The 27,705-nt window shown below is 33.6% G+C and overlaps 3 protein-coding genes, 1 long non-coding RNA gene and 1 other non-coding gene across 5 annotated transcripts; 1 reads left to right on the top strand and 4 right to left on the bottom strand.

Moving 5' to 3' along the window:
* Positions 1–5,761: 5,761 nt before the first annotated feature.
* On the bottom strand, positions 5,762–6,734 carry LOC145121515 (transcription factor MYB27-like). Its single transcript, XM_079057250.1, has 4 exons — positions 6,588–6,734; positions 6,378–6,507; positions 6,207–6,304; positions 5,762–6,123 (listed from the first exon to the last, which is right to left on the bottom strand). The coding sequence occupies exons 1-4, from the start codon at positions 6,709–6,711 to the stop codon at positions 5,762–5,764; spliced, it is 714 nt and encodes a 237-aa protein (XP_078913376.1). The 5' UTR covers positions 6,712–6,734.
* A 775-nt stretch (positions 6,735–7,509) lies between these two features.
* On the bottom strand, positions 7,510–9,616 carry LOC145119154 (uncharacterized). The gene is made up of 4 exons (XM_079054776.1): positions 9,237–9,616; positions 8,813–8,923; positions 8,074–8,142; positions 7,510–7,782 (listed from the first exon to the last, which is right to left on the bottom strand). The coding sequence occupies exons 1-4, from the start codon at positions 9,384–9,386 to the stop codon at positions 7,729–7,731; spliced, it is 384 nt and encodes a 127-aa protein (XP_078910902.1). The 5' UTR covers positions 9,387–9,616; the 3' UTR covers positions 7,510–7,728.
* Positions 9,617–12,147: 2,531 nt separating this feature from the next.
* LOC145118606 (uncharacterized) lies at positions 12,148–13,956 on the top strand. Its single transcript, XR_013713377.1, has 2 exons — positions 12,148–12,369; positions 13,673–13,956. It is a non-coding gene; the product is annotated as an uncharacterized LOC145118606 (long non-coding RNA).
* Positions 13,957–16,275: 2,319 nt separating this feature from the next.
* On the bottom strand, positions 16,276–18,396 carry LOC145119153 (serine/threonine protein phosphatase 2A 57 kDa regulatory subunit B' beta isoform-like). The gene is made up of 2 exons (XM_079054775.1): positions 16,866–18,396; positions 16,276–16,777 (listed from the first exon to the last, which is right to left on the bottom strand). Exons 1-2 carry the CDS (start codon positions 17,970–17,972, stop codon positions 16,469–16,471), a joined length of 1,416 nt encoding a protein of 471 aa, XP_078910901.1. The 5' UTR covers positions 17,973–18,396; the 3' UTR covers positions 16,276–16,468.
* Positions 18,397–27,028: 8,632 nt separating this feature from the next.
* On the bottom strand, positions 27,029–27,135 carry LOC145123101 (small nucleolar RNA R71). Its single transcript, XR_013714980.1, has one exon. It is a non-coding gene; the product is annotated as a small nucleolar RNA R71 (small nucleolar RNA).
* Positions 27,136–27,705: the final 570 nt, after the last annotated feature.

Raw genomic sequence — 27,705 nt, 5'->3', positions numbered from 1 at the left:
GACGAAGACTTGACCCTAGACAGGGAATTCTTGACTCGGGTACACTTCAAAGTTTTACAGCTCCACCAACAACAACTCCTGTTATCGTTTCATCTGAACCTGTCGGTGAAGGTCCTAGTACCTTCTATGAAGCTGGTGGCTCTTCCTTCCCCACGGATTTCTCTCCTCCCAGGCCAAAGCATGATGCTGCCTCGGTTAAGTTAGCCAGGCTTTTGGCCAGAGAACAACTCACAACGCCTCCCTCTCATGGCAAAGGAATTTCTATTGGGGGTGGCAGCTCAGGAGAAGAGAATCCTTCACTCCTTGGACTCCAGAAAGAGATCGATGCTCTGAATCAAAAAAATGTTGATTTAGATCAGAGAAATATTGAGCTGGATATCAAGGTCGCAGACCTTCAGACTGAGAATACAAAGCTCAATATTCAAGTGGCCGAACTTATCGAAGACAAAGCTCTGAAGTCGAAGCAAATTACTGACCTTCAGACGCATTTCGGCCTGTTGACCACCAGCTACTACGATCTTAAGAAGAAGCTGGAAGAAAACTTTGGCGACAAATTCAAGTCATCTGTTGATGAGCCAAAGATCTATCTTCCTGATCAAGATACTCCCATAGTTCCACAACCTACAAGGACGACCACCGTCGTTAATCGTTTTGAGAAAGTACCGGCTCAGACTCCAAGTGTAATGGCATTAAAACGCGCTAAATTGGCCAAGTCAGCTGAAAAGGGTCAACTTCTATTCAAAAGGAGCGTAGATCATAATGCCCCCTGGGATCAACCACAGATCATCGTTACGGATCTGGGCGAACATCGTTTCAGAGACGTTTATGGTGATAGGTCAGGAATCATATCGTGGGGATTCCATGACACTATGAATATGTTTATGGTGAGAAGAAAGAGCGGCAATACTGAATTATACAAAGATGCTCACGATTTTCATTCCTTTACTAGGATTGATCTTACGGAGCTGTCTAAAGCTCCTTTCTCAAATCCATCAAACAATCCCAGGGCAACTCAGTTCAAATCCTTTTTGGAAGATCAAGTAGCTAAGGGCTTCCCTTCGATGAAGACTGATGAGTCTATAATCAAGGTTTACTCTAACGTCATTGATCCCAAAACAAGTCAGCCCCTTCGGTCAGTGATGTGGCCCGCTACTGCTCAAGTTAAGCAGATTCTCGTTCTTCAAAATTATCCAGATGGATCTCTCGCATCTATGCTATATTGGGTGTATGATGAATCTACAGCTGCTGCTGTCATCAAGCTTAAAGACGATTGTATCCGCTTGTATGACAAGAGGGATTTGCTTCAATTTGGTAAGTGGGATATACATCAGCTCTCCGTTCATCAGATCGTGGTGGCTGAAGAACTTTTTGAGTCCGCTGCAAAGGAATACACTTCGATGGTTGCTGAGGTTATCGAGAAGGAGATGTGGAACGGAGCTATGGGAAAATCTGATGTGCTGGTGGTCGACAAAAGCTGAGTCCAAGCTAGCACCAAACCAAGGGGGAGATTGAAGGGTCCAGTTAATGGTTTGGTCTAGGCTTTCATTGTATTTTGTTCAGTAGGAGTCTGTAATACAGTTTGTGAGTTGTTTATGTGTCTTTGGTCAGAAAATGTGTTTGCGACCGTAAACAGAGTTTACGGCCGTAAACCCAGTTTACGGTCGTAAACCCTGTTTGCGGTCCTGTCTAGTATAAATAGCAGAGGTGTAGGTCATTGTGTTGTTGTTGATGCCATTGCGTTTACAGAGTGTTCAATCGAGTTGTACCTGACGTTTTTCTGAATATAAACGTGTGCAAGCTCGATTTCTTTTCTTCTTATTCTTCAATCTGTGATTGTTTGTTGCTTGATCATTGGTAAAGATCCTTTTCAGGACCTTACAGAGGTTGAAGATAAGAAACGTTTTGAGGCTATAATGGCCTTTAAATAGGGTGAAAACCCTAAAAATTAGGGTTTGTCCTCTGCGTGCGAACGCCTGTCGTCCACAAACTTATGCTTAGCGTTCCATTCCCAACACCTGGAATTTGGGACCAAAATGCATAGTTAATACAAAGCAAGGCCAACAATGCAAATACCTAGAAACCAGCGTTACAAATCCACTACAATGAAGTTTTGATCACTTGGAGTTGATGATGATGTCATTCTTCAAAGATGATGGAAGGAGACGAAGAATTGGTGCCCTAATCGAGTTTGCGGACCAAATGTGATTTCGACCTATATGTTAATGAGGGAGCAATCCACGTCATTTCCACTTAATACTTCTTTTATATGTATTAAAATACAAACCTGTGAAACCGGCTAAAAGCGTTCATAAGGGTAACATTTACACGTTTCAACAAGTTTAAGGGTTAATAAAGCACAAAAAAACAAATTAGAGACTAAATGTAACCAAAAGCTAAAGTATGTTACCTCTCAAGTCATTATCCCTTAATATATTATATGATTAATATATTAATTAGAAATAGTTAATAATTAATTATGACTTAATCAGAAATAGTTAGAATTAATTAATTATTGATCAGAATTAATCTGAAAGGAACCGACCCAAACCCAAGAAACCGACCCGATATACATATTACTAATTATTTAATATATTTTTAATAAATGTTATATGGTTTATTAAAAAATAATTATAAAAAGTTTCAAAACCTTAATCATGCTGTTTAGTAACACTCATCTCATCTCTCTCTTTCAGCCTCGCATAATTATTACTTCTCACTTTCTTAGCTTCTCGAATTCTCTCTAGAACCCTTGAATCTAATATCGGGTTTAATTTTTACTTAACATTTTGTGATTGTTTTTTCTGATTTAGCTTATGTAACCCCTAAATTCTTTTATTTATATGGATTGGTTGTGTTTAGAACTTCATTGGGGGCATGTTTCATTTTATTTAATATTGCTGGAAAATTGGTTAAAACACCAAACCCACAAGTTTAAACCCATAACACATCCACTCATAGGTTGAACCCAAAAACCAACCCACAAAACCGAAAACTAAACTCATTCAAAAACCAAACCTTTCAAAACCCAAAAACTGAACTTATCGGTTTGGGTTTAGCTTTACCCCGAAACCAACCAAATCGACCCATACTCGGGCCTAACAAATGTGGTAGACGGTGTTTGAGAATGGAAAATCGAATAAAGCCCTTAGGTTGCGTTTAGTTACGGAAAAACAGTTTTCATTTTCTGTTTTTCGTTTTCCCTTTTCAGTTTTCATTTTTCGTTTTCGGCTTTCATTGGAAAATTTAGAAAACGCGTTTAGTTAAAACTTATTCATTTTTCATTTTCAGTTTTAGAAAATTAGAAAACGTGTTTAGATGTGTATTTTCTATCGGTTTTCATTTTTAGAAAACGGTAGCGGTGGTAGGGTGGGCGTGGGGACGGTGGCGGTGGTGGGGGCAGCGGCGGGGGGACAGGCGGTGGTGGTGGCGGCGGCAATTGTGGCAGTGGTGGTGATGGCGGCGGTGGTGGTGGTCATGGTGATGGTGATGGTAGGTCGGTGATTGTGGTAAGGGTGTTGGGTGGGTGTGTGTGTTTGTGTGGGTGTGGGGTGGGTGTGAGTTTGTGGGGGTTGGTGTGTGTGTGTTTGTATGTGTGTGTGTGTGTGTGTTTGTGGGGGTGGGGGTGGGTGTGGGTGTGTGTGTGTGTGTGTGTGTGTGTTTGTGGGGGTTGGTGGTGTGTGTGTGTGTTTGTGGGGGTGTGGGTGTGGGTGTGTGTGTGTGTGGGTGTTTATGGGTGTTTGTGTGGGTATGTGTGTTTGTGGGGGCGTGGGTGAGGGTGGGTGTGTGTTTGTGAGGGTGCGGGTGGGTGTGTGTGTGTGTGGGGGTGTGGGTGGGTGTGTGTGTGTGTTTGTGGGGGTGTGTGTGTGTTTGTTTGTGGGGGTGGGTGTGGGTGTGGGTGTGGGTTTGTGTGTGTGTGTTTGTGGGGGTTGGTGGGTGTGTGTGTTTGTGGTAGGGGTGAGCAAAAACCGAACCGCAAACAAAAAAACCGAAAAAACCGCATAAACCGAAACCGAAAAACCGAAACCGAAATGAAAACCGATGGTGCGGTTTTTAGTTTTGCAAAAACCGAAAATATTCGGTGCGGTGCGGTTTCTAGTCTCGTAAAAACCGCAAAAAACCGAACCGCACCGCATATATATATATATATATATATATATATATATATATATATATATATATATATATATATATATATATATATATATATATATATATATATATATATATTAAGTGTTGATATTTGTAAGAACCAAGAACTTATGACAATTAAAATTTCTATAAATATAAATATCTATCTTATCTATCAGAGGATGATTGTATATTTTTAAGCATACATTCAGTAGTGGTTACAATAACTAGTAATGTTTACGACATTTTTTAACTTTTAAATATGATGAGTACTAGTGATGATAGTATCATTTTTATGAATACATTAATTGATATTATCACATGTACCTATGAAACAAATATTATATTAAATTCGTATTATGTTCAAGCATTAGAAACGTGTTGGATGAGTGATTATGTAATTTGATTTCAAACCACGAGGTGATGGTATTGGTTTATCTCCAAAAAATGATTAGCATTCCTCATCTGAGTCAAAGTAACTCACCGAGTTACTTGACTTTTAGTAAAAAGGCAAAACAAAAACCAAAAAAAATAATAATAACAAAAAACCGCAATAAAAAACCGCAAAAACCGAACCACATAAAAACCGAACGGTGCGGTTTCTAAATTTGAAAAAAATCGAAGTTGCGGTTTTCGGTTCGGTTTTGGCCAAAAACCGCACCGAGCCGCACCACGCTCACCCCTAGTTTGTGGGGGTGTGGGTGGGGGTGTGGATGTGTGTGTGTGTTTGTGGGGGTTGGTGTGTGTGTGTGTGTGTTTATGGGGGTGGGCTTGGGAGTGAGTGTAGGTAGGTAGGGGTGTGGTGGGTTGGGGGTGTTAAGGTGAGGGTAGGTAAAGATGGATGGGGGTGGGAGGGGGTGTTTATATTTTAGAAAAAATTTGGAATTAGAAAAATATGGAAAACAATGATTATAGGTTTTCCAAAATTTTCCAACTTCTTTGTAATTTTAGAAAACGAAAAATTTCCATTTTCCGTGAAAAATTTAGAAAAATAGATGAACTAAACGCGTTTTCAAAATTCTCATTTTTTTGGAAAATTTTTCCAGAAACGGCTCATTTTTCCGCAACTAAACGAACCCTTAGTTTTTTCAGGAAATTATTTCACATGTGCATTGGTACTTCCAAACCCAACATAAGCTTTTATAATTTATTAATGACCAATTATGTCGGAGATGGTTCTATGATACGATGGTTCTATTTCCTTTGGGTTTCATATATTAATCATTCCACTTAGATCGTTTAAACTCGTGTTTGGTGGTGGATCACCAAGTAGAGAGGGTGATGAGATGTTAATTAGCGTATAACCTATTTGAACAAATGGAGAAATTGAGGATTTCCAAAATGTGACTTGTGCTATAAACGACCTCTTCAATGAAGAGTCAAAGAAATATTTTTTTCTTTATCCGATTTTTTTAGTACGCGTGCAAATTATTATAAATATACTTGTATGTAAAACTTTTTTATAAAAACTTTGTCATTTCTGTTAACGTCATATCGCATATTTCAGTAGACAAGTACGTAATTCGAACACCATTAAGATAATAACCGAAAAGCTCAGAAAGCATCGTATATCTTTAATTCAATATTATTTATTTACTCTTCAAAAAAAACATGAAGAACACCATGAATTAATTTAACCCGTTTCCCAAATGGGACTCCAAAGATCCCACACACCATGTGTCGTACTTTCTTCTGAACTCGATCCAACTTCACTGCAGAAACATGGAAACGTTCCCATGCAATCTTCATGATGTTTTACTTCTTGATCACCTTCCCAGCAACATGAAGATATCAAATCCGACATCCTACTTTCATATGGTGAACCACTTTCGAATGCAATATCCATGTTACAAGATTCAGGTGTTTCCATAGATGAAATTCCAAAAATATCCTCTTTATCATTCATGCTGCTTTCGCCAACATGATCAAAGTTTCTGTCACCTTTTGTTGTCAAGAAATCTCGTTTCACATCTTCTTTTATGCCCTTGAAGCATTCTGCTTTAGAATTTCATTAGAACATGAACATGATCGTGAATAATCTTGATCGATGAATACATAATAAGAGTATATATATAAACCTTGTTGGGCTTCGGCTTTCTTTTTTAAATGACTTCTCCAGTAATTCTTGATCTCGTTATCTGTTCTTCCAGGCAATCTTTTAGCGATTCTTGACCACCTATGTAATTAATTATATCTCATATATTGAAATTTGTCACGAAATATTGTAGTACAATTGTACAAATGCTTACTTGTTACCCCATTGTTTATGAAGATTAAGTATTATGTGTTCTTCTTCATCTGTGATCTCACCATGCTTTAAATTGGGTCGAAGATAGTTCATCCACCTAAGCCGACAACTTTTTCCACTTCTCCTCAAACCTTAACGTCCCAATCATTAAATCATAATGATTAATTTAAAATAAAACCTTAATTAAACGTATGTTATAACTTATATATACCTGATTGTTTAGCTAAAGCATCCCAATGTTTTTCACCTAATGCGTCAACAGTGATAGTCAATCTATCATCTTCTTCATCAAGCCAAGGCCCTCTACGCAAGTTTCTTGGATCATGAATCGACATGAAATCAAAACTTATGGTTTGAATTAGGATTTATGGGTTTGTTCTTTATGTGTTTAACTGTTTGTATTTATAGGAAGACTTTAAAGCATGGAAATTTTGGATTGAGACTGTAGGTGGAAAGCAATGTGTAAGGCTAGTGATTGTGGAAGCTCCACCATGTCTTTTCTTTACGATTGTAGGGTGTTTTCTATTGGTTTGTATGGGAGTTTGCGTCACAAACTTCGGTTTATGCTTCTTCTTTATGGTGATTACAACTTCTCAAACCCTTTTTTTAACTAAAGATATATAAGGGTATTATCGTTATTTCCAAAAAACTTGTCTTTTTTGCAAAAAGTAACATGTCCACGTGCTTGTTGTTCATATATAGATGAGAATATACACGTCCATGCTTCTTTAGCACTAAAATAGATGAAAATTAATAAATAATATCTACCTTCAACCATATTCATTGCCATGTAGGCATTGTGATTTATCATTCCCATGTTGGGTATGAAACTATTTGGTTTCAACTAAAGATACATAAGGGTAATCTAGTCATTTTCCAAGAGTGTCTTTTTCACAAAAGGAAATATTTCCTAGTGCACGTTGTTCACAACAATACTTCATTCACTCAAAGAGTAGGTTAATTAAGTTGACTTTTTCGGTCAAACAAACTAAGATCCAAAATCAAAATTAATGCTAATACTATAAACTTTCAAGAAATGTTTGTTCCTAGTTTTAAGTGCTACATACATTCAAAAACAAAAATGATAACGATTAACATATAACAAATAATCAATATACATATTGAGCTTGAAATAAGCAAAAGGTTTGACCTCAAAAGTCAAATTAAGATTTCATAAATTCTTATATGTATAACATGTGTTCTTCTTTCAACACACCATTCTTCATCTTAAAAAAGCATAAACAATGATGAGAAATCATTAACAAAAGCAATTACAAACACTTTTTCATTGGATTATGTCATTAAACTACTACTCATAAATATAACATCCGCATAATATAAACCTTCAACTCCTAACGTTCATCCATGAATGATTTGTTCATGAGCTCAACTGCTGAATCCATAAACTGCACCACATATACAAAAAAACAAATAAATAAATAAACTTTAAAAATCGACATTTTTATAGTAGAAATTAGAAGCTGAAGAACACATAGATATGCACAATTGTAAAAAAGTATTTTCTATCTTTTATGTCATTTCTTCACTTAAAAGTAAACAATGAGTTAACAACCAACCAAAGTAGCTTGCTTTCCACTTTATTAAGTACACTTCGGGTCCAAATGAATTCCATTTCATTTGTTTGTAAAGATGATAAAAGGGCAAAGATGTAATTTTAAAAAAGAAATGGAATTTACCTTTCCAATGTTCTTGAGTTCTTTCCCAACAGGTTCCAAAAATTTCAAGTCAACATTAACAGGCCAAACCTGCATACACATGTCAAACATCAAACTTAGTGACAAATACTACAAATACAAACAGATTTGATGATAAATTTATTACAAGATCCATATCAAATTATCATTTAAAAGTGTTCATTACTTCATTATGTTTCATAACTTTGATCCCAGAACTTAAAAGCATAAATTTTTTGAAGAAAAATAGGGACACTGAATCTATCCATGTTTCTCTTCCAAACATGTGAATATTGATAATTATAGAAGATCAAAATCAATAACACTAATCATCTAATGAAATTATGTAATAAGTAACAACCAGTAATCATTTATGATCTTTGGATGTGTTACAACAAGATTGGGCCAATTTAAGCAGGGTGTGGCTCATTTTAATGGAATTAAGATTGCTCTATACAATGTGAAATTTAATAGAATCTTGAAATGTCGATAGTTATTGATGATATATTACAGATCAAATTAGCATTAAGAATGAACTTCTCCATGAAACTTTTAGCTTCGAAACAGACATATAAAGCAATTAACTTCTGGTTTTGTAAATACTGATGTTCTATTTTTCAGCTTGTAGATTCAAATTTCTTCGTTCTATAGTTTTATGCAATGATCGACTAATTTAAAACCAAAACATCACAAGTTAATCTGGACTTTACTTTTAGATGAATGGAGGCATAGAAGATCTAACCTTTAATCCAAGAAGTTTAATGGGTGTAACCTGTCCGGGAACGATGCATTCTGGCCCTGCTGCTTCCACTATCGCTTCTGTTCCTAACCCATGTCCAATTGGATCCGGATGCTGCAGAATTCCGATTCAAAACCCAAAAGATTCAAAAAGGAACGAAAACCCACAACAGATTATAAAACAGTTTACAGATACAATCACCCTAATTTGGAACCTTTATGTAGTCACAAACACAATTGATGAACAGATTACAGCTACAATCACCCAATCCCCTTTCAGCGAAGAAAGTTTTTGAAAGACCCCAATTTATCCTGAACTTCAATTTATTATTTAAACAGAGGAACACCCATGTTCGATGAACAGATATGGAACTCACACACTCATAATTAACTAAATTTAAGCAAACAGAGACAAAATTCAAACGTACCTTCATGAGGGAGACGGCATAGTCGGTGTAGAGGTTTTGAGCGAGACAAAGAACAGGGGAATGGTGGATTTTGGGGAGGGGTTTGACGCCTGTAGAGGGTGCCCTCCATGGCGCATCCTTTTGTAACACAGCTCCTCCTTTCTTTGACATTAATTGGTTATTTGTTGTTGTTGAAGAGTGGGGGAGGACTAGGAAGGATGAAGGAATGAAGGGGGATTGAAATATGGTGTAATTGCAACCAGTAAGATAAAGATTAAGGATGTGATGTTAATGGATGGATGAAGATTGAAGATGGTGTAATGGCCGGAGGTTTTGGATTTCGAATTTTTGGTCGCTGTTAATCGAGTTTAAGAAAAGGCTTTTGTGATATGAAGCATTGGGTCATCCGCCTTGGCCCTTGCCACCTTAAATGACCCCTATACCCGACCCTTTTGGGTTCGAATAATTTTCATGTTCCTTTTCTGAATTATTTATTTATATTGCACAAAAAACTCCATAAGTTTGTAACTTTTAACAGTTTTATTATAGGTTTTATGTAAAAAAAATCGTACTATTTTAAGAATTTTTTTGATAAAGTTTTATATCTATTTTTTGAACGGAAAAGTCTTATTATTTTGAAAAAATCACATAATCTGTTATTTCTTGTTAAAATAAATAAAAAATAGTTTTTTCATTAATTTGGGTAAAATATTAATAATCTGGACTTTTTTTCTGTTAAAAAAAAATTTAGAACTTTATCAAACTTTTCATAAAATATTAAGATTTTTCAGCAATAAAACCCTTTTATTATTTGAGTTTTATTTCCGAATTTATCTTATAGCTTTCATTCAGATTAATGGTTTCACTTTAAAGAACCTGGAAACCGATGATAAACAGTAAAAAATGTAAAACTAGAAAGTTGAAATGAAAATTATTGGATAAAACTAAATAAAAATAACACAAAATAAAACAGTTAAAAAGTTGCAAACTTAAGGTTATCTTTAGTTAAAAAGTTGCAAACTTAAGGTTATCTTTGGTTGTAGAAAATTGTTTTTATTTTTCTTGAAAAAAAAGGTAGATTTTTCATTTTCAGGTTTCGATAGAAAATTTCAAAAAAAAGTTGTTTAGTTAAATAGGGTTTAAATTGTATTTTGGAAAATAAACTATTGAAATTTAAGTTGCGAACAAAAAAAAAAAGTTATAAATAAGTAACCAACTATGAATTTTGTTTCTATACATGTCAAATTCTAATTTATATTTTGTGGTCTAGATTTAAATTTTATTACAAAATTGGTCAAAACTTTAAATTTTGTTACGAATATTATAGTGTGGGGATGAGTAGCGGAACTGGAAACCTGCTTTTAGAACCGTAACTGCCTCGGAACCGTCGGTTCTGGTATCATAACTGCCTTAAGCGATACCTGTTTGGGTTCTTATTTTTATGAAACCGCTACCTGCTAGGTACCCGTCGCAACCGATATATATATATATATATATATATATATATATATATATATATATATATATATATATATCACATACTTTATACGGTATCTTAAATAACATCATTTGAAATTCTAGAATTTTAAATAATTTGTTTTGAACATTTAAAGGTTTTAAGAAACATGCATACAATTTTTCCATCATGTTATTCAAGCTACTATTATTTTCTAATCATCATTTTTAATAAGTACGAATTACATAGTGATGTTATCGATAATTCATTGTAAGTTTACAAATAGATATACTTTTACAAGTTTTAAAAATTCAACAAAATTAACGAACTGGGTACCAGGTATTAGAACTGTTACCCGTCGGTTCCGGTTCCATCATTTTAAGAACTGCCAGTTCCAGTTTCAGATAATTAGGACGGGTAGCCGCCTACGCATATCCCTAAGGACAGGGGATAGGTAGTATCAATGTTGCAGAAATCGGCCTTGGCGGCCGATTAATCGGCGATTAATCGTTTGGCGGCCTCGAACCGATTACGATTAGGGTGCTTGGCGGAAATTAGTCAAAATCGGTCAAACTCGGGCTTGGCGGTCCTTGGCGGCCTTGGCGGTCCTCGGCGATCATAGGCTGGAAATATTTAAAAAACTCAAAAAAAAAAATTCAAATATTACACCAAAATTTTAAAATTTTAAATTTTTAAGCTTTCAAATTTTAAAATATTATACTAAAATTTTTAAAATTTCAAAATTTTAAAATTTAAAATTTCCAAATACTTAATTTTTTAGGAAATATTAAATTTTAAAATAATTTTATTAATAATTTAGAGTCCCCGATTAATCGCCGATTAATCCCCGCCGAGTCTGATTAATCGTTTATCGTCAGTCGACCGTCGAGCTACCGCAGAACGATTTTTACAACCTTGGGTAGTATGGGTTTAAGTGGGTAGGTAGGATGGGTAGAGATAGGTGGGTTAGGTGTATGGGGTGGGTTGAAGGAGGGTGAGTGGTTTGGGGAAGGTATAGTAAATATGGTTAGGTTAGGAGTAAGGTGGAATAAGTAGGATGGGTAGGTAGGTAGGGTATATATGGTAGGGTGATGTATGGGTAGGTTATTGGAAAGAGTATCTAAGATAATTAATTATTGATAATATTTTTAATAATAATAAAGTTTTTTCGTTTGTCGTCATGAGTCATACTCATTTGAGAAATCAAAAGAAAAAATGTATATAGGAGAAATAAGTTTATTGATTTGTCGATAAATTAATTAGAAACTAATTTTGAGTTAATTAGGAATTAATTAATTTAAGATGTTGAATACTAATTAATTGAAAGTTAGTTAATGAAATATTCCAGAAACTTTAAGTGATACGAAGGTGGAAAAATTTTAGGCTTATCTCCCATGAGTCTGGAGTTGCTTTGGGACTAAGTAATTGTAGCTTATAAATAGGGTGTTAGGGATCAAACCATAAGGCTCATTCTAAGGCTTCTAATTTTCGACATTCTCCCTTCTTCATCCTATTGGACTAAATTATTAACCCTCTATATGGTTTGTAGAATTTGATCATCTCTCGTAGTTTTCTTTTTATTCTCTCTTTTGTATTCTTGGATGTGAACCATTAAAGAGATTATACTTTGGATATTTTCATCCAAGCAAGGTGACAAGAATAAGATCACAAGCCAAAAAGTCTTTAGCTGCAAAAGAGGTATGTATTGTTCTTCAACTTCTTATAGTAATAGTAGTAATATCATGGAACTTAGATCCTTTATGTTGTCTGAACACATAGAAATTATTGTTTATTTCTATTGCGCATAATCGTGTGTTTAGATCTTGAAAAACCTAACATAGGTATAGTGGGTAAGGGTGGATGTTTCGTAGGTTAGATGTAGGGTGGGTGGATGGTGTGGGGATAAATAAGTAGGAGTAAGTATAAGTGGGTGGGGTAGAGATTGGAGTATGTGTTGGGTGGGGTGAGGTAGGGGTGGATGTATGTGTTGTGTGGGGTGGGTATATAGGTTGTAAATGGTGACTGATAGGTGGTAACATTGGATCAGTGTGGGGGTGTGGGTAGGGATGGTGATAGGTGTGTGTAAGTTTTTTTTAAATAATTTCTAAAAAAGTATCTTGAAATTTTTTTTTAGAAAAATTATCAAACCAACCGTGTTTTCAAAGATTTAAATTTTTCTTAAAAAGAATTTATTGAAAAATACAGAATAACCAAAACCAACATAAAGTTTTCTCGACGATATCTCATTTTACTTTTTTTTCGAAAGAGATCTCATTTTACTTTTATCAACTTAATAAAGTGAACTTATCGAAAAAATCAATTGATGTAACCAAATAATCTTTTATATCAATTTATCCATACATGAATCGATATTTTGTTTATTTAGAAACTAAAATATTACTACAATAATCAACTTTGTTGCGCATTTTGGAAGAAACATAAAATTTGTTACATAGAATAATTAACCTAAAAATATATTTATAACTGCATTATAAAAATATATTTATAACTGCATTATATAACTGTATCATTTTATTTGTTTTTCTACCAAAAATAATGGATTGTTTTGCACCAAAGTAACAATTACAATATAAAACTCAAATATTGTAAACATTAGTCGTTCTTTGTATATTTTGACAAATAACATTAAGAAGTGCGAAACACAATTATTATAAATCTTGTTAGCTCGTTTGCAAGAAACATCTATATGTATAGCAATGGAGGAATTATATCTCCATTAGTACCAAATACAATATTCATCTAATAAAATAAGTTTTTAAATTGTTGTTCATCCTTCATGAAATTACTTGATCATCTCATATATCAATATATCAATTCTGGTATAAATAGAATACATAGGATAACTAACTAAAGAACGCAAATATATCATAAAAACTATAATGAGATAATTACAACAGAGATACCTACATATCTAATAGTATACTACAAATATTAAATGGTTAAGGATGATTAATAACCTCTTCTTTGTGTTTATTTTCAGGTGTGGGGAAAAACTGTCTGTCCAGAGTTGAGCTCTGGAATTTGACTGCGGACTTAAAAAGCCACCTATAGACGCTTTACGCCCAATCATTCCAGATAATTCTTGCATCTTCTAGTATCAACATGTAATAACCATACAATACATCTCCATTTCAAGGTTCAAGCACATATTTGTATCGAGTGAATCACTCTAAATGTTTAATGAGTGGATAGAAACTCCACTTTGGCATAATGTAACACATGGATTCCATTTAAAGTAAGGAAATATTGATGAGTCTACGTAAATTTTGTTTTCCGGGGAATGGATAGACTCATAAATGTGTGTGAGAGAGAAGGTCTATTATTTATTTATTTATTGTGATTTTATACCAAATGATGGATTCAAAACAAAACCAAATTATATGAGCAATCCACCGAACTTAATCTCTACCATTGATGAAATTCATCAAACAACTGTGATTTCTAGGGGCATGACTTTATAAATTTCATTAAATGTAACTATTGATTTTTTTTATTAAACGGCCAAGTTTCTTAATTTTTTTAAATAATTTAGTTCTATTTTGAACTTATATCAACTTTAAATCCTTTAGAAACCTATTTGCAATTTAATGTTATTTTTATACATCAATCATCATTATGCTTGCATTTTAATGAATTTTGTATTTTGTTTCTATGAGTGGTCTTATGTCTCTATTGATTCTTTATTCATTATTTAGTTCAATTTTTGTTGCACAAATGATATGTTATTTCAAATAAAAATCTTATAACGTTTTTTTCACTTTCAGTTCAAAAATCCATATGTTAGTTCAAGTTCACCAACAGTTTTCCTTGTGTATAATCTGAATACCATTTTAAAAGTATTCACAAAGATATTTGACCATAAAAGTATGGCCCTTTTGGTGTTTCTTTCGTTAAACCATATAATCTCGAATCAATCCACATTTGATATGTATTTTGTAAATATCCTTTTTGATTATGAAGAAACATAATCAAATAAATCCAAAGATCTTTCATTTATTCGAGACCTCTTTTGTTTGGAAATGCACAAATCGATTTTACATTAATAACTTATAGGGTAAATAGCATAAAAAACACTCCTTTTACACCAAAATTCTAATTTGACACCGTGTTTTTTTTTGTCTCAAATTTGACACTGTGTTTTCCAATTTGTTACAATTCTGACCACTTGACCGGTTAACCAGGTTACATGCTGACGTGTCAGTTTTGATGATGTGACATGCTGACATGATATGCTGACGTGTCAAAATTGAATTTTTTTTCACAAAAAACACTAAGTTTTCATTTTTTTCGATTTTGACACTAAGTTTAATTTTTTCTTTCAATTTTGACATTATGTTTTTTTGTTTCAAATCGAACATCATTTATCAATTTTGACCATTTTCCATTTCAATTAAAAAACCATAGTTTTGTATAAATACAAGTTTTTTTTTTTTTTACATTCAAACCATAATTTTATGTATAAATATGTATTAGTTATATAAAAACCGTATTTTATATTAAATACGCAACTTTAAAATGAGTTTGTAGGTTTGGAGGCGTGTAGTCGATTAAAACTCGGATTTCAAATTTGCAATCCCTGAAATTTTCACATCTTATTAGAAGTTTATGGTTAGTTTGATTCTCATGATATAACTAATGCATATTTATACATTATACTTTGAATGTAAAAAAAAAAAAAAAAAAAAAAAAGAAACACCTTGTATTTAAATAAAAATGTGGTTTTTAAACAAAAAAAATATATTTATACGATTTAAAATGTAATAAAAAATATATTTATACGGTTTCAAATGGAAAATGGTTAAAATTGAACAAAATTGGAAAAAATGATGTTCGATTTGGAACAAAAAAACACAGTGTCAAAATTAAAAGAAAAAAATTAAACTTAGTATCAAAATCGAAAAAAATGAAAACTTAGTGTTTTTTATGGAAAAAAAATTAATTTTGACACGTCAGCATATCATGTCAGCATGTCACATCATCAAAACTGACACGTCATCATGTCACGTCAGCATGTAACCTGGTTAACCGGTCAAGTGGTCAGAATTGTAATAAATTGAAAAACACAATGTCAAATTTGAGAAAAAAAAACACGGTGTCAAATTAGAATTTTGGTGTAAACGGAATGTTTTTTATGCTATTTACCCTAACTTATATGAAAAAAATGGTCAATTTCTATGATACTCGATCAACAAAAGATACAATAGGCAAAATTAACAAAGACGCAAGTCAAACAAATTAAAGGTCATCTAACATCCATCAAGATTTTTTTACAGCAATTACCTTTATATTTTATAGTGTTAATATCATAAATATGTAACAAATTATCTGTTTTTTTTTTAAATAAAACACCATTATTTTAAAAAAAAAAATCATAATAGTATTTTGAACACAAAGTTACAATTGTTTACTTACTAATAAAAATATGCTAAACAATCGTGTTTTGAACAAAAACAAATCCTTCGTTGCACGTATAAAATTATAATTTTACTGGTGATCTAATATTTTAACCTATTTTATATTTTTAACATATTTCCAAAAACTTATCATATACCCAAATATATACACTCCAAATAAATGTAAGAATTTCACTACACAAATTTTTACACATTTCTCTTCACCCAAAAAAATAAATTCACAGCAACAAATTACAAGAAACACCATAAATCATTTCTAAATCCCAACCCCATCTCTACAATCTTTACACCAGATGCAGGGGCAAAAACGGAAAAAACAAAATTTCAACATATCCAATTGGCTCAAGAGTAAAAACAAACTCTCACCCTATTTGATCCATATCAGCAGTATCTTGTAACTTTTGCCATTTTTCTTCACGTTGACTTTCTTCCACTTTGACCAATGCCTGTTTCTCTGCGAATTCCCTCTGATACTCCTCAAAAAACTCCACATCCATTTCCATCAACATTTTTCTCACATTAACAGTCAACCCGTTGACTGCAGGGTTCCAATGAGCCCTAATGTTCGTATCTAATGCCTGAAATATAATCGGTAAAACCACAGTCCTATTTTGAGCGATTAATCCAACAATATGATCACTGTTCCACATAAACAGAGCCCTTTCTGCCACCTGTAAACAAAATTGTAACAATTTCAGTGTCAGATGAAAAATTGATAGTAAATTTAAGGGTTGTTTGATAATGATAGTGATAATGAACCTGAAAATGAGGGCTATTAAGACATTTTGATATTCGTCTGAATAGAGGAACCATGCAACGTTTGAATTCTTGACCCTGTGTTGCTTCCAATACTTCTTCAAGCTCTCCAAGAAAAAGAACCTCTTTTTGACAATTAGTAACAGGCCAATATTTAAGCAAACCCATGATAACAGTATCGGATAATTTGTTATCTTTTTCAATGAATTGAGTGATGCAGTATGAGAGCTGTTGATGATAAAAACCAATCTGTTTAGGTTTGTGAAGTGGAATTAGGGCACGAACAAGGAACAATTTATGTTCTTCCTTCATTGGTAATGCAAATCCGTTGATTATACTCCCAAGAATCTCTAACAACTCTGCAATCCCACTGTTTCTTTCGGTTTCATAGATGAATTGGTAAAAAATGTTGTTGATTGCTCTTCTGATAAAGGGTCGATGCACCATGAACTTACCGTAGATTCTGTGTAAGATGGTTTTTAGATATTCACGTTCACGAGGATCTTCTGTGTTAAACATGTCGAGTAATTTCAACACAAATGTTTGATCGATGTATCTTTTGGCGACTTTGGTGTCTGTGTCTGTTGAGACGATGTATCTTAAGAGAAGCTCGTAGACAAGTTGGAGATGTGGCCATGAAGGGTCGAGATAAGGCTCGTCTTCTTCGGTATCGAGAGGAATGGATCCTGTAATTTCGTGAGGTCCTGGTGGTAGACATCGGAAGATGTTTACTGAAATCATTCTGATCATTTCCTCTTGGTTACTTTCAGTGATCTTGCCGGAATCTGATTGTACGTAGTCCACAAGCTCGACGAGATTCAGTCTCTTGATCTCCTTTTCGATCGCCATTTTCGTGGTCTCTGTAAAATCGAACTGGAAGCGACAAACGTGACACTTTTTGAGGAACAGTTTTTGTCGTTCGGAGACCGGAACTTCTCGAAACATAGGAAGGGGTTCAAGAGCTCCGGATGTGGCCGGCGGAGGTGTATCACCGTCGGCGGCGGTAGTCGAGGCAAAACTGTGATTACCGGTAGGAGTATGTTGATCATAAACATCTGTATCGGTTTTCGAAGGCTTCCGTTGCCCACGTTTCATGAATTTATTCAACATCTTAGTCAAGTATAATACAATCAAATCAATTCAATACGAAGACTAACCCTAATTTCTCGGATCACCCCTCCGAATAGTCTCAATCAGTCAAAAATCGGAGACAAAATAAACCCTCAGGGCAATTCATCAATGAATAACAAACAACTGACAATAAAGATGGATCTATATATACCGTTTAAGGGTTTTTGAAGGTGTCGTTGAGGGATGATGATGGTGGACTGGCGGTGGGGTGGGCGAAGTGATGACTATGGACCGGCGGCGGAGGAGTGGTGGCTGTGTGTCGGTCCGATAGCGGCAAAGGATGAATTGTGGTAATCAAAACTACAGGATTAGATGATCAAAGTGTTGATGATTGGAAGAGATATAGTGTGTCTGACAAAAATTGGGATAATTTGAAATGTGTGATACCAAATGGGAAACGAAACACATGTAAAAGAAAGATACTTCCCTAACAGAGTGGACTAATTTACACGATTTGCATAAATAGTCCTCGAACTATTTATGAATACAAGTTATTTAAAGAAATATATTAATTCTATGAATAATTCTCATTGAAAATTATGAAATATGTTAATTATGGAGATTAACGCATTTCGTATTTAATTATCATAATATATTTCTTATAATTAATGATTCGTAATTTCGTATATGTATCTTTAGGGCATATATTTGGATCACATTTTAGTTGGATGAGACTCTGCAGGTATCATACGTGATTGGATTATGAAATAATATGAGATTGATCAATGCAACTTCACACATGTTGGCGGGTTTCTTAATTTGCAGTCTCCTAGGGTGACTGCCTAAAGAAAAAGAAATTGCTTTTGACTATTTGTTATAGCATGTTATGATGGATATATCGAAAGGAAAGGAAATTGTTTTTGACTATTTGTTATGGCATGTTATGGTGGATATGGAAAACATTTTCAGAACATTTACTCTTCCCCCACTAAGATCGTTGATAATGTTATTGTTATGGTGTTTCTTTGGTGTAAGGGCAGGGGGTAAAAGGGATATCAAATGGGTGAACATGGTTGTTTTCCCTTTTTTTTTTATGTTGTATTTTCTGTTTTAACTCTTGTTGTTAGTTTTTGTCCCGCGAAGTGCCTTGCTAGATTGGGTTGTTTATTCATATAATTCCATTAGTCGTTCTTAAAGAAACTTTTTTTTATGTTAGACTACATAAAAAATCGTTTAAAATTGTAATAATACTAAGACGTGCGTCTAATACCTTAGGAAAACATACAAGTTACATCATCAAATGTCAATACGGATACATGAGTAAATTATACGACTCATCTCTCGTGTAGGTCCTGAAAAACATGTTCAATTTCTACTTTCAAAAATTAATTCGGGTCGTACATCGTTTGTTTATATCCTCCACAGTTCATCCCTCCGGACATAAAAAGACCGTTTTGCCCTTATTTATTTATTTTTTCATTTATTTATTAATTATTAATCCACTAAAATAAAGGAAATTTTATATGTACCCCTCCCCCCCATTAGCAGAGCGTCTACCCAAAATCATCCATCTAATCATCATCAAGATCATCCCGATGCATCATTCAGGTATAATCATATCCTAATTTTTATTAATCCGTCATCATGTTAAATTCGGTATCAGAGCGACGCACTAATTTTTTCAATTTGGTGTTAGAGCTAATTTTCGTTCTTATCATTTTTATTATAAATATAAGTATTCATCCGTTCGTTCATAAGGAAAATATTCACCATGCATCGATATAAATGTTATTACATTCATGCATATCATTTGTCATAATCATCATAAAATTTAATAGTCATAATAAACTCTACTATCACTATCATTTTTAAAACTATAAATTTTAATCGTAACTTTGATCCAAAACACAACTAAATTATTGTTCTTATAAAGTTATAATCATGAGTTTTTCAAGTCTAGATACTAATAAACAATAATTAAATTTTTTTCGCAAAACACTAAAACAATCTAAAAATTTTCTTTTAAATCTAAAAATAGATTCAGATATATCAATAATAAATTGCATATCTAATATTAACGCAATACATATAATAGATAATAGTATAAATTGGAAACAAGAACAGATAAAAGATCTTGAAGATAAGATAACAAGATTAATTTGTTAAATATGTTTCAAGAAATAGAAAAATCACTAATAATAACTACTTCGTTAGTAAAAAGAAACTAAAGATTTCATTTACAAAAATACACACAACTTATTAATATGGAAACTTTACAAGAAAAAGTAGAAACATTAACTAAATTATTTGCAGCATTAGAAATTTCATCCGAAATTCAAGAAAATAATAAAGAAACAGAAAATAATTAAGATAATAATGACGCAGAAGTAATATATGACTTTTCATCCGATGATGAAAACCCTTATTCAAATCCATATAGAAATTCACAAAATAATTTTGGATTAAAACGAAAACAATCATATGTTGAAGATGATTATCAAAGTCAATATATTTATGGACCACCTTCATTAGAAGAAAAAATTTTATATAGAAAAGGAATGGTTAAAAATAAACAAAACAAATGGGAAAAAATATCTCCTCAATACATACCTAAATTATTTACATTTCCAACAAATTCAGATGTTCTTTTTATTGATTGTGATCAAAATCCTGAAGCAAAAATTCAAGAATGGAGTAATAAAATGTGAGTATAAATTCAGTTAACTGAAGAATTAAGAAATTTACACCCAACACGTTTTCTTAATTATATGATTCATAAAACACAAGGTAATGCATATCGCTTTCTCTCATATCTTGATGAAACTGAAACAATGATGATAGCTACTACTGATGCTATGGAAACATTTAAAAATGTATTAAGTCGTCTTATTCAGGAATTCATAGGAAAACAAATTGAAGATAAAGTATCACATGAAGCTTTTCAATTAGAATCATTATGGCATTTAACTAATCTACGAATCTGTAATATGTGTTATCTAGATCCGTTTATATGTGAATATTCTGAACATTATTATAATTTAGACTCCACTAGAAAAAAGATAGCATTAGACATGTTTTATCAAAAATTACCATCATTAGTAAGCCAAAGTGTAATAAAAGATTTTCAAGAATGTCCATGGAAATTTGGGAGGCAGATCTTCCAGACAAATCTGCTTGACCAGTACGCCAAAGCATTGTTACTTCAGCAACAATTAGCAAATATGTCAGATGAATGAGGGTCACGTCGTTATCTGTCATATAGTAGTCCTTAACAAACGTACTATATGACTCGGGAAGTGACTGAAGAACCAAGTCAACAGCTAGCTTCCTTGGGAAAACGACACCCAACATTCCCAATCTGTCAAGGTGCGACTTTATGTTTAGAACATGTGCACATACAGAACTCCCATCTTGGTGTTTGCATGCCAAAAGGGCTTGAGTGGCCTTGAACTTTTCAAGTCGACGAAAACGTGGGTTATGGAGAATTACTGGAGGAGGTGGAGGAAGAGAAGTATGATTTCCAGTTCCACCATTGCACGAAGAAGGGATTGATCTTTCACCTTGATCGACACGTGGAAGATCATCTTCAGACGGAAAGCCTTTTCCAAAGGATTTATGAAGACCATGGTTGTCAGAACTAGACATCTACAAAAGGGAGAAATTCAAGTTAGTTGATACAATCATTAATATAACACCCAAATGAAATATTAAGGCTAAGACCCAACACAATAATTTACAATTCGGAAGAGGGATGCCGTAATCCAATTGTAAATTATTTGAAGGTAGGTACATGACGATTTACCAATTCCACCACGAAAACAAAATTTTAAACGAATTAGGTTTTAAATGAAATTCCTAGATCTTTGAGATTCATTGAACTTTTCAATGGCATGTTTAATCTCGATTACGCCCTTCAAGTTTGTGACTGGGATACCGAGGATCACAAACAAGGTGTTAATAACTATGCAAATTAGCTTGGTACTCTCGATGTCATTTATCACCTGATCAATGTGCCGGTTAACCACACACGCTCCATTGATCAACGATAATTTACGAGAAACCCATCGCCATCCTTCATTATTCCACATTAGTGTGCCGGTTAACCACACACGCTCCACTAACTCACCAAAAAGGTGTAATGTGCAATTTCATGGATTAACACCAAATTCACATTTTCCTAAAGTAACAAAGATTTGGGAATTTATAAAACATTTAGTTACTTTGTATTTTCATTATACTTTTAATGAGATTTAATGTCCTATCAAACTCGTTCGGCTAACGACCCTCCACTAGTCAAGGGTCCGGTGGGTAAGAGTGAATACCCAATGACAGTCATTTTATAAGTCGCTTCCTTAAACACCCCTTATAGACCAACTTCGTGAATGAGACCTACTAACGGTAAGACTGAATTTTCTTTTATATATATATATATATATATATATATATATATATATATATAAAAATTAAGTTTTTAATATTATAATAGTATAAGGGATCTATTTTAAACTTTTAAAACACTAGGGTTTTAGAATTTAATATTTCAAAATTAAAACTTTTAATTAAATTTTAAATTCCAAAATTTGAGGGCAAATTTTTGAAACTTTTCAAAACTTCTAAATCAAATTTAAAACAATTAAATTAATCATATAATTTTATCTTTATCATAAATTTGACCTTTTTCTTTTATTTGGTAAGAAAATTCAAATCAAATTTTACAAATAATTAATTTATTACATAATCTAATCATTATCTTAAAATTTGACAATTATCTTTCAAATTTTACAAATAATTAATTTATCACATAATAATATAATAATTATCTTAAAATTTAAAACAATTAAATTAATCATATAATTTTAACTTTATCAAATTTTACAAATAATTAATTTATCACATAATCTAATAATTATCTTAAAATTTGACAATTATCTTTCAATTAGATGAGGATATTCATTAGCATATCATAAAATTCGATTTTAATCAGTTAAAACAACTTATGGTAATTATCCTAATCTAATTTAGGCCTGAAATCTGAAAAATCTGCCAACAGACGAGTCGCCACGTCGTGTCATGCCATAACATCGTCTAAGACCAACACGTCGTGTTCAACTATGAACACGTCGTGTTCATCAGACAGAGTCCAAAAACGATTTTCTTCCAGCTTTGAACAAATCACAAATGCATCAAATATAACAAAAAAAACACCCTATGCTCTGATACCACTGATGGGTTTTGAGCATTACAACATTCCTATGGTGCACATGCAACCCTAATGCTTTGGATCTAGGTTTTTCTCAAGTTATACATGTAAATTAATTATCCAAAGCAAAACCCTAAATGTAGCATACATAATTTCGAAATTTATATATAAAAAAGGGTTGGAAGATTACCTCACTTGTTATATTGTAATAACAAGAACAATCCTTGACTCTTGAAAGCTTAGTGCCCCAAGTGTTGCACCTCTAATGCAGTCACAAACACTCAACACAACAAGGATGAGAAGGAGAGATAGGAAATCGTCCATGGTTTCTGTCTAGAATGCATATGGCCGAAATCCTTAGGGGTTAGGAGGTTTATATAAGGCTAGATTGCTTAGTCATCAAGCTGGACTTGAATAAGGAAACCCTAGTTCCTAACTTAATCCCAAAGCAACCCGTGGACCTCCATGGTAAGCCCTTGAACGAAATCTTATAGGGTAACCCATAAATTTCGTCCACTCCACTTACAAGGAGTCCTAAGCCCAGTTTCACAACTATCAATGATTTGCAAAACATCCCCTCCATTATTAATCAGTTCCTTTAATCCCAAAATTAATATCAAATTAATTTCTGATTAATTACTAATTAATAATATGATTTCCAAATAATATATTAATCTTGTAATATATTAATAAAATCATTTTGAGTACCAATTTATAATTCATATAATAAATCCTAGTTTCTCTTCCACTAGTCATCCTATCAAGTTGCATGACTGAAGGAAACCCAAAAGGACCATGCTCAAAATCAAATCAAGTACATACTAAATATAGTTACAGGCTTAGACACCTAATCCAACAATATCAGGGTGCTGGCCTACCCCTTCGGTCCTTTCGACCGGTAACGGGGACTATTTCACCCCCTACTACTACCATATATCATTCTAGTTCCTAAAGACATAAATCATATACTGCCTAGCATATTTGGGTGTTGGCCTACCTCTTCGGTCCTTTCGACCGGTAAGGGGATCTATCCCACCCCTCCTACCACTATCACATTATATCATAGCATACTAGCACATAAAGAATAACAAATAGTGGCATATCCAACAATTATCACAAAGACAATCATCTCTACTATAATCACCTACTAGTGGGTCGACATTGGTGCCTTAGACCCACTTCTACTGGAAGGTAACTTACCTCAAATGCTGTAAAGTAGTTGAACTATCCTCGGCTTTGAAATCAACCCCACTCAAAGTCCTACACATAAAAGATTTCCTTTTAATTACCCTTTCATACTCATAACCCCCTTTAAGAGTCAACTTTGGTCAAAGTCAAAGTCAAGGCCAACATCCTGGTCAAAGTCAACATTCTGGGTTGACTCAACTCGCCGAATTGGTCCATCCACTCGCCGAGTTCCATAAATCATAAACCTTGAAATTGCGACCCAACTCGTCGAGTTTTTCATAAACTCGTCGAGTTTCTCCTAACACAGAAACGGGACTTTCCAACCCCACTCGTCGAGTCCGTCCTGAACTCACCGAGTCTTTCCTTTTTCAGAATCGGGGCACTTCGACCCAACTCGTCGAGTTCCTCTCTGAACTTGATATGTACATATCTACACATATATTTTACATCATATCTTAATACTTTTCGCTATAATTATGCTTATTATAGAAAAAAGGTACTTATTATGCTTAATATCTGTTATGTAGCATAAAGACATTCTCAGGAGCAATATGGAAGCTAGAAGTAGGAAAATACGAGCTTAGACAAGAAGAAGACAGAAGAAGGATGTTGCTAGACAGCTTGACCCCTCGTCAGTATTTTGACAATATCTCATGACTCGTAACTCCGATTAAGGTGATTCAAAATGATCTGAAAACTAGACACAATTTCGAACGACTTTCATGTTTTGAAAAAAGTCGGATTTTCAACCACCACGACGTGGTGACCCCACTATGACGTGGTGAATGGAATCTTCGCGATTCTTGACGCTGGCTTGGGGAATACGGGATAAACACGAGGACCATGATGTGGTGCCTTTACCACGTCGTGGTGTCGAGATTTTTGGTAAATATATATATATATATATATATATATATATATATATATATATATATATATATATATATATATATATATATATATATATATATATATATATATATCGAACATTAGGTCGATTCCAGAGGGGAGAGGGTTGAAGGCTGCGACCATTAACGAAAAAATACCCTTCCAATACCCCTTTGAGGGCAGAATTCAACTAGATATCAAAGGATAAAGAGATTGGAGCAAGGATTCGCATCTACACATTTGGTTTGCCTAGTTTAATCATGATTAGACTAGTTTCCCTTATTTTTATGTGTTTCCCAGTTGTGATTATGGGCTAAAAACCCTTGTTTTCGTTTAGATTATATGAACTCCTAAATGCTATGTGTTGATTTCTTGTTTGTGGATTGATGAAGTTGGTTTTGCTTTAAATATTGTTTGATAAATCTAAACCTAGCTAGTTAAAGTTTCTATGTTTATTACCTAGTCTCAAGTTTTGTGTAGTTAAACTGCAGTTAATTGCATGAAAATTGATTTACCTAGTTGTTTATGACCATTAAATTGCTAGAGCTAGAGATTGACCATATCCTAGTGTAGGTGATAAGTTAGTTAATTAATTGTGTTAGAGAGCAGTATTTGATCATAATATTTGCTTGATTACTAGACTTGACCATAGAATAGTAGTCTGTAGATTCTATCATTCAGAGTCCAAATTACCTTTAAAATCAATTTAGTATCCTTAACTTGCATGATCATTTAGGTTAAAGTTATTAAATTGACTTATGCTAGTTAGTCTGACCATGATGACTAGTAACTTTTATTTGGTAACTAATTGAATTAATCCATTGACTTAAAATCAACCATAGGAAAAAGGAGGGATTCGAAGCTAAACGAGAGTATCTTTTATTCTTGGTTTTAAACTGTCTTTCTAGTTGTTTACTTTAGTAATTAGTTTATTATTTTAATTTAAGTTTTTTCTGAACTTGTAAAATCGGATAAAAACCCCCTCATTTTAGTTGTTTTTCTTAGTTTAGGTTTTAGTAATTATTTTATTAATTAAATATCGTTCCCTGTGATCGACACCCGACTTACCCAAGTTATACTATAATCTGACTAGGTACACTGTCTATAGGTGCATAGTTAGTATAAGTTTGTTAGGTTATAGATTTAAAAGTTGATAGGTATAATTTGTGCACATCAAGTTTTTGGCGCCGTTGCCGGGGAACGACTTATTTGATTTTTAATTTAATTACTTTTAGTTATTCGATCCTTTTTGTGGGTTAAAAACCGCAAAAAGTAATTTTCAGCATTTATTTTATTTTATTTTTTCGTCTGAACATCAACCATGTCGCGGGAACCTTGGCCACGTCATGGTCACGTTCCAAGCAGTTTTTAGTTTTAGTTTTTGCTTATTTTAGTTCCTTTTTACGCGTTTTTTTTAGTTTTTTTAGCAGGAAATATGGGGGACATCACGACTAAGTCAATGGAAGATTACAAGCGACATATGATGAACGAAAATAGATGGGGTCTTGATCCACCAAAAATCCCAGCCACGAAAAAGTTTGAACTTCCGAGGCACATTCTCAACATGTTAAGGGAACTACCTTTTTATGGGAAGGAGCACGATGACGTTTATGAGCATATACAAGAAGTGGTGGACATTTCACATTATTTTAATGCACCAAATGTGAGTAAAGATGCTGTGATGCTTCGACTTTTTCCGGTCACATTGAAGGGAGAAGCTAAGGAATGGTTAAAATCACTTCCCTTTGGAGAAATCACGACATGGGCTGATTTTAAGGCTGAGTTCATCAACCAGTTTACTCCTCCTTCGAAAGTGGCAAAGCTTAAAAGAAACATCCAGAATTTTCAACAATTAGAGGGGGGGTCGCTATACGAAGCTTGGGAGCGTTACAAGAGATTGTTACGACATTGCCCTCAACATGACTTCAATGTGCAACAAGAAATCTCGATATTTTATGATGGAGTCAATGTGTGCACTCGTCCACTTCTAGACTCGCAAGGGCCCATGACAAAGAAGAATCCAACAACAAATAAAGCTTTGATTGAAGAATTCGCTAAGCATTCAAGAGAGTATCATAACTCAAAGGAGGATTTCACTAGAGGAAAGTCAAGTAAAGATGGAGATCAATATACCATCAGTGCAGTAATTGCAAAGCTCAACGCAATGGAAGAAAAGATCACAAAAATGGGTGGATCAATTCATGATAGATGCGGAGCTTGTGGGGGAACCCATTCTACTAAGGATTGTGAGGTGGAGTACAAGAGAGAACGAGATGTGAAAGAAATTCAAGAACTTAAGCATGATCTCTACCAAATTGAGCAAGTCCAATCAGAGAAAATATATGCTCTCGAGTCAATGTTATTTAGATTCATGGAAGCTAGCGAAAAACGACATGATGCTACAGACGCAATACTTAGAGAACAAAAAGAATATATTTTAAGTATATGTACGCAAGTGGTGCAATTAACAAGGCTTATACAAGAAAAGCTTCCGGA

The sequence above is a fragment of the Lactuca virosa genome, chromosome 6 (assembly GCF_052849685.1).
Source record: "Lactuca virosa cultivar CGN04683 chromosome 6, Lactuca_virosa_CGN04683_v6, whole genome shotgun sequence".
Lineage (NCBI taxonomy): Eukaryota > Viridiplantae > Streptophyta > Magnoliopsida > Asterales > Asteraceae > Lactuca > Lactuca virosa.
This window is presented reverse-complemented; position numbering and strand designations above follow the sequence as displayed.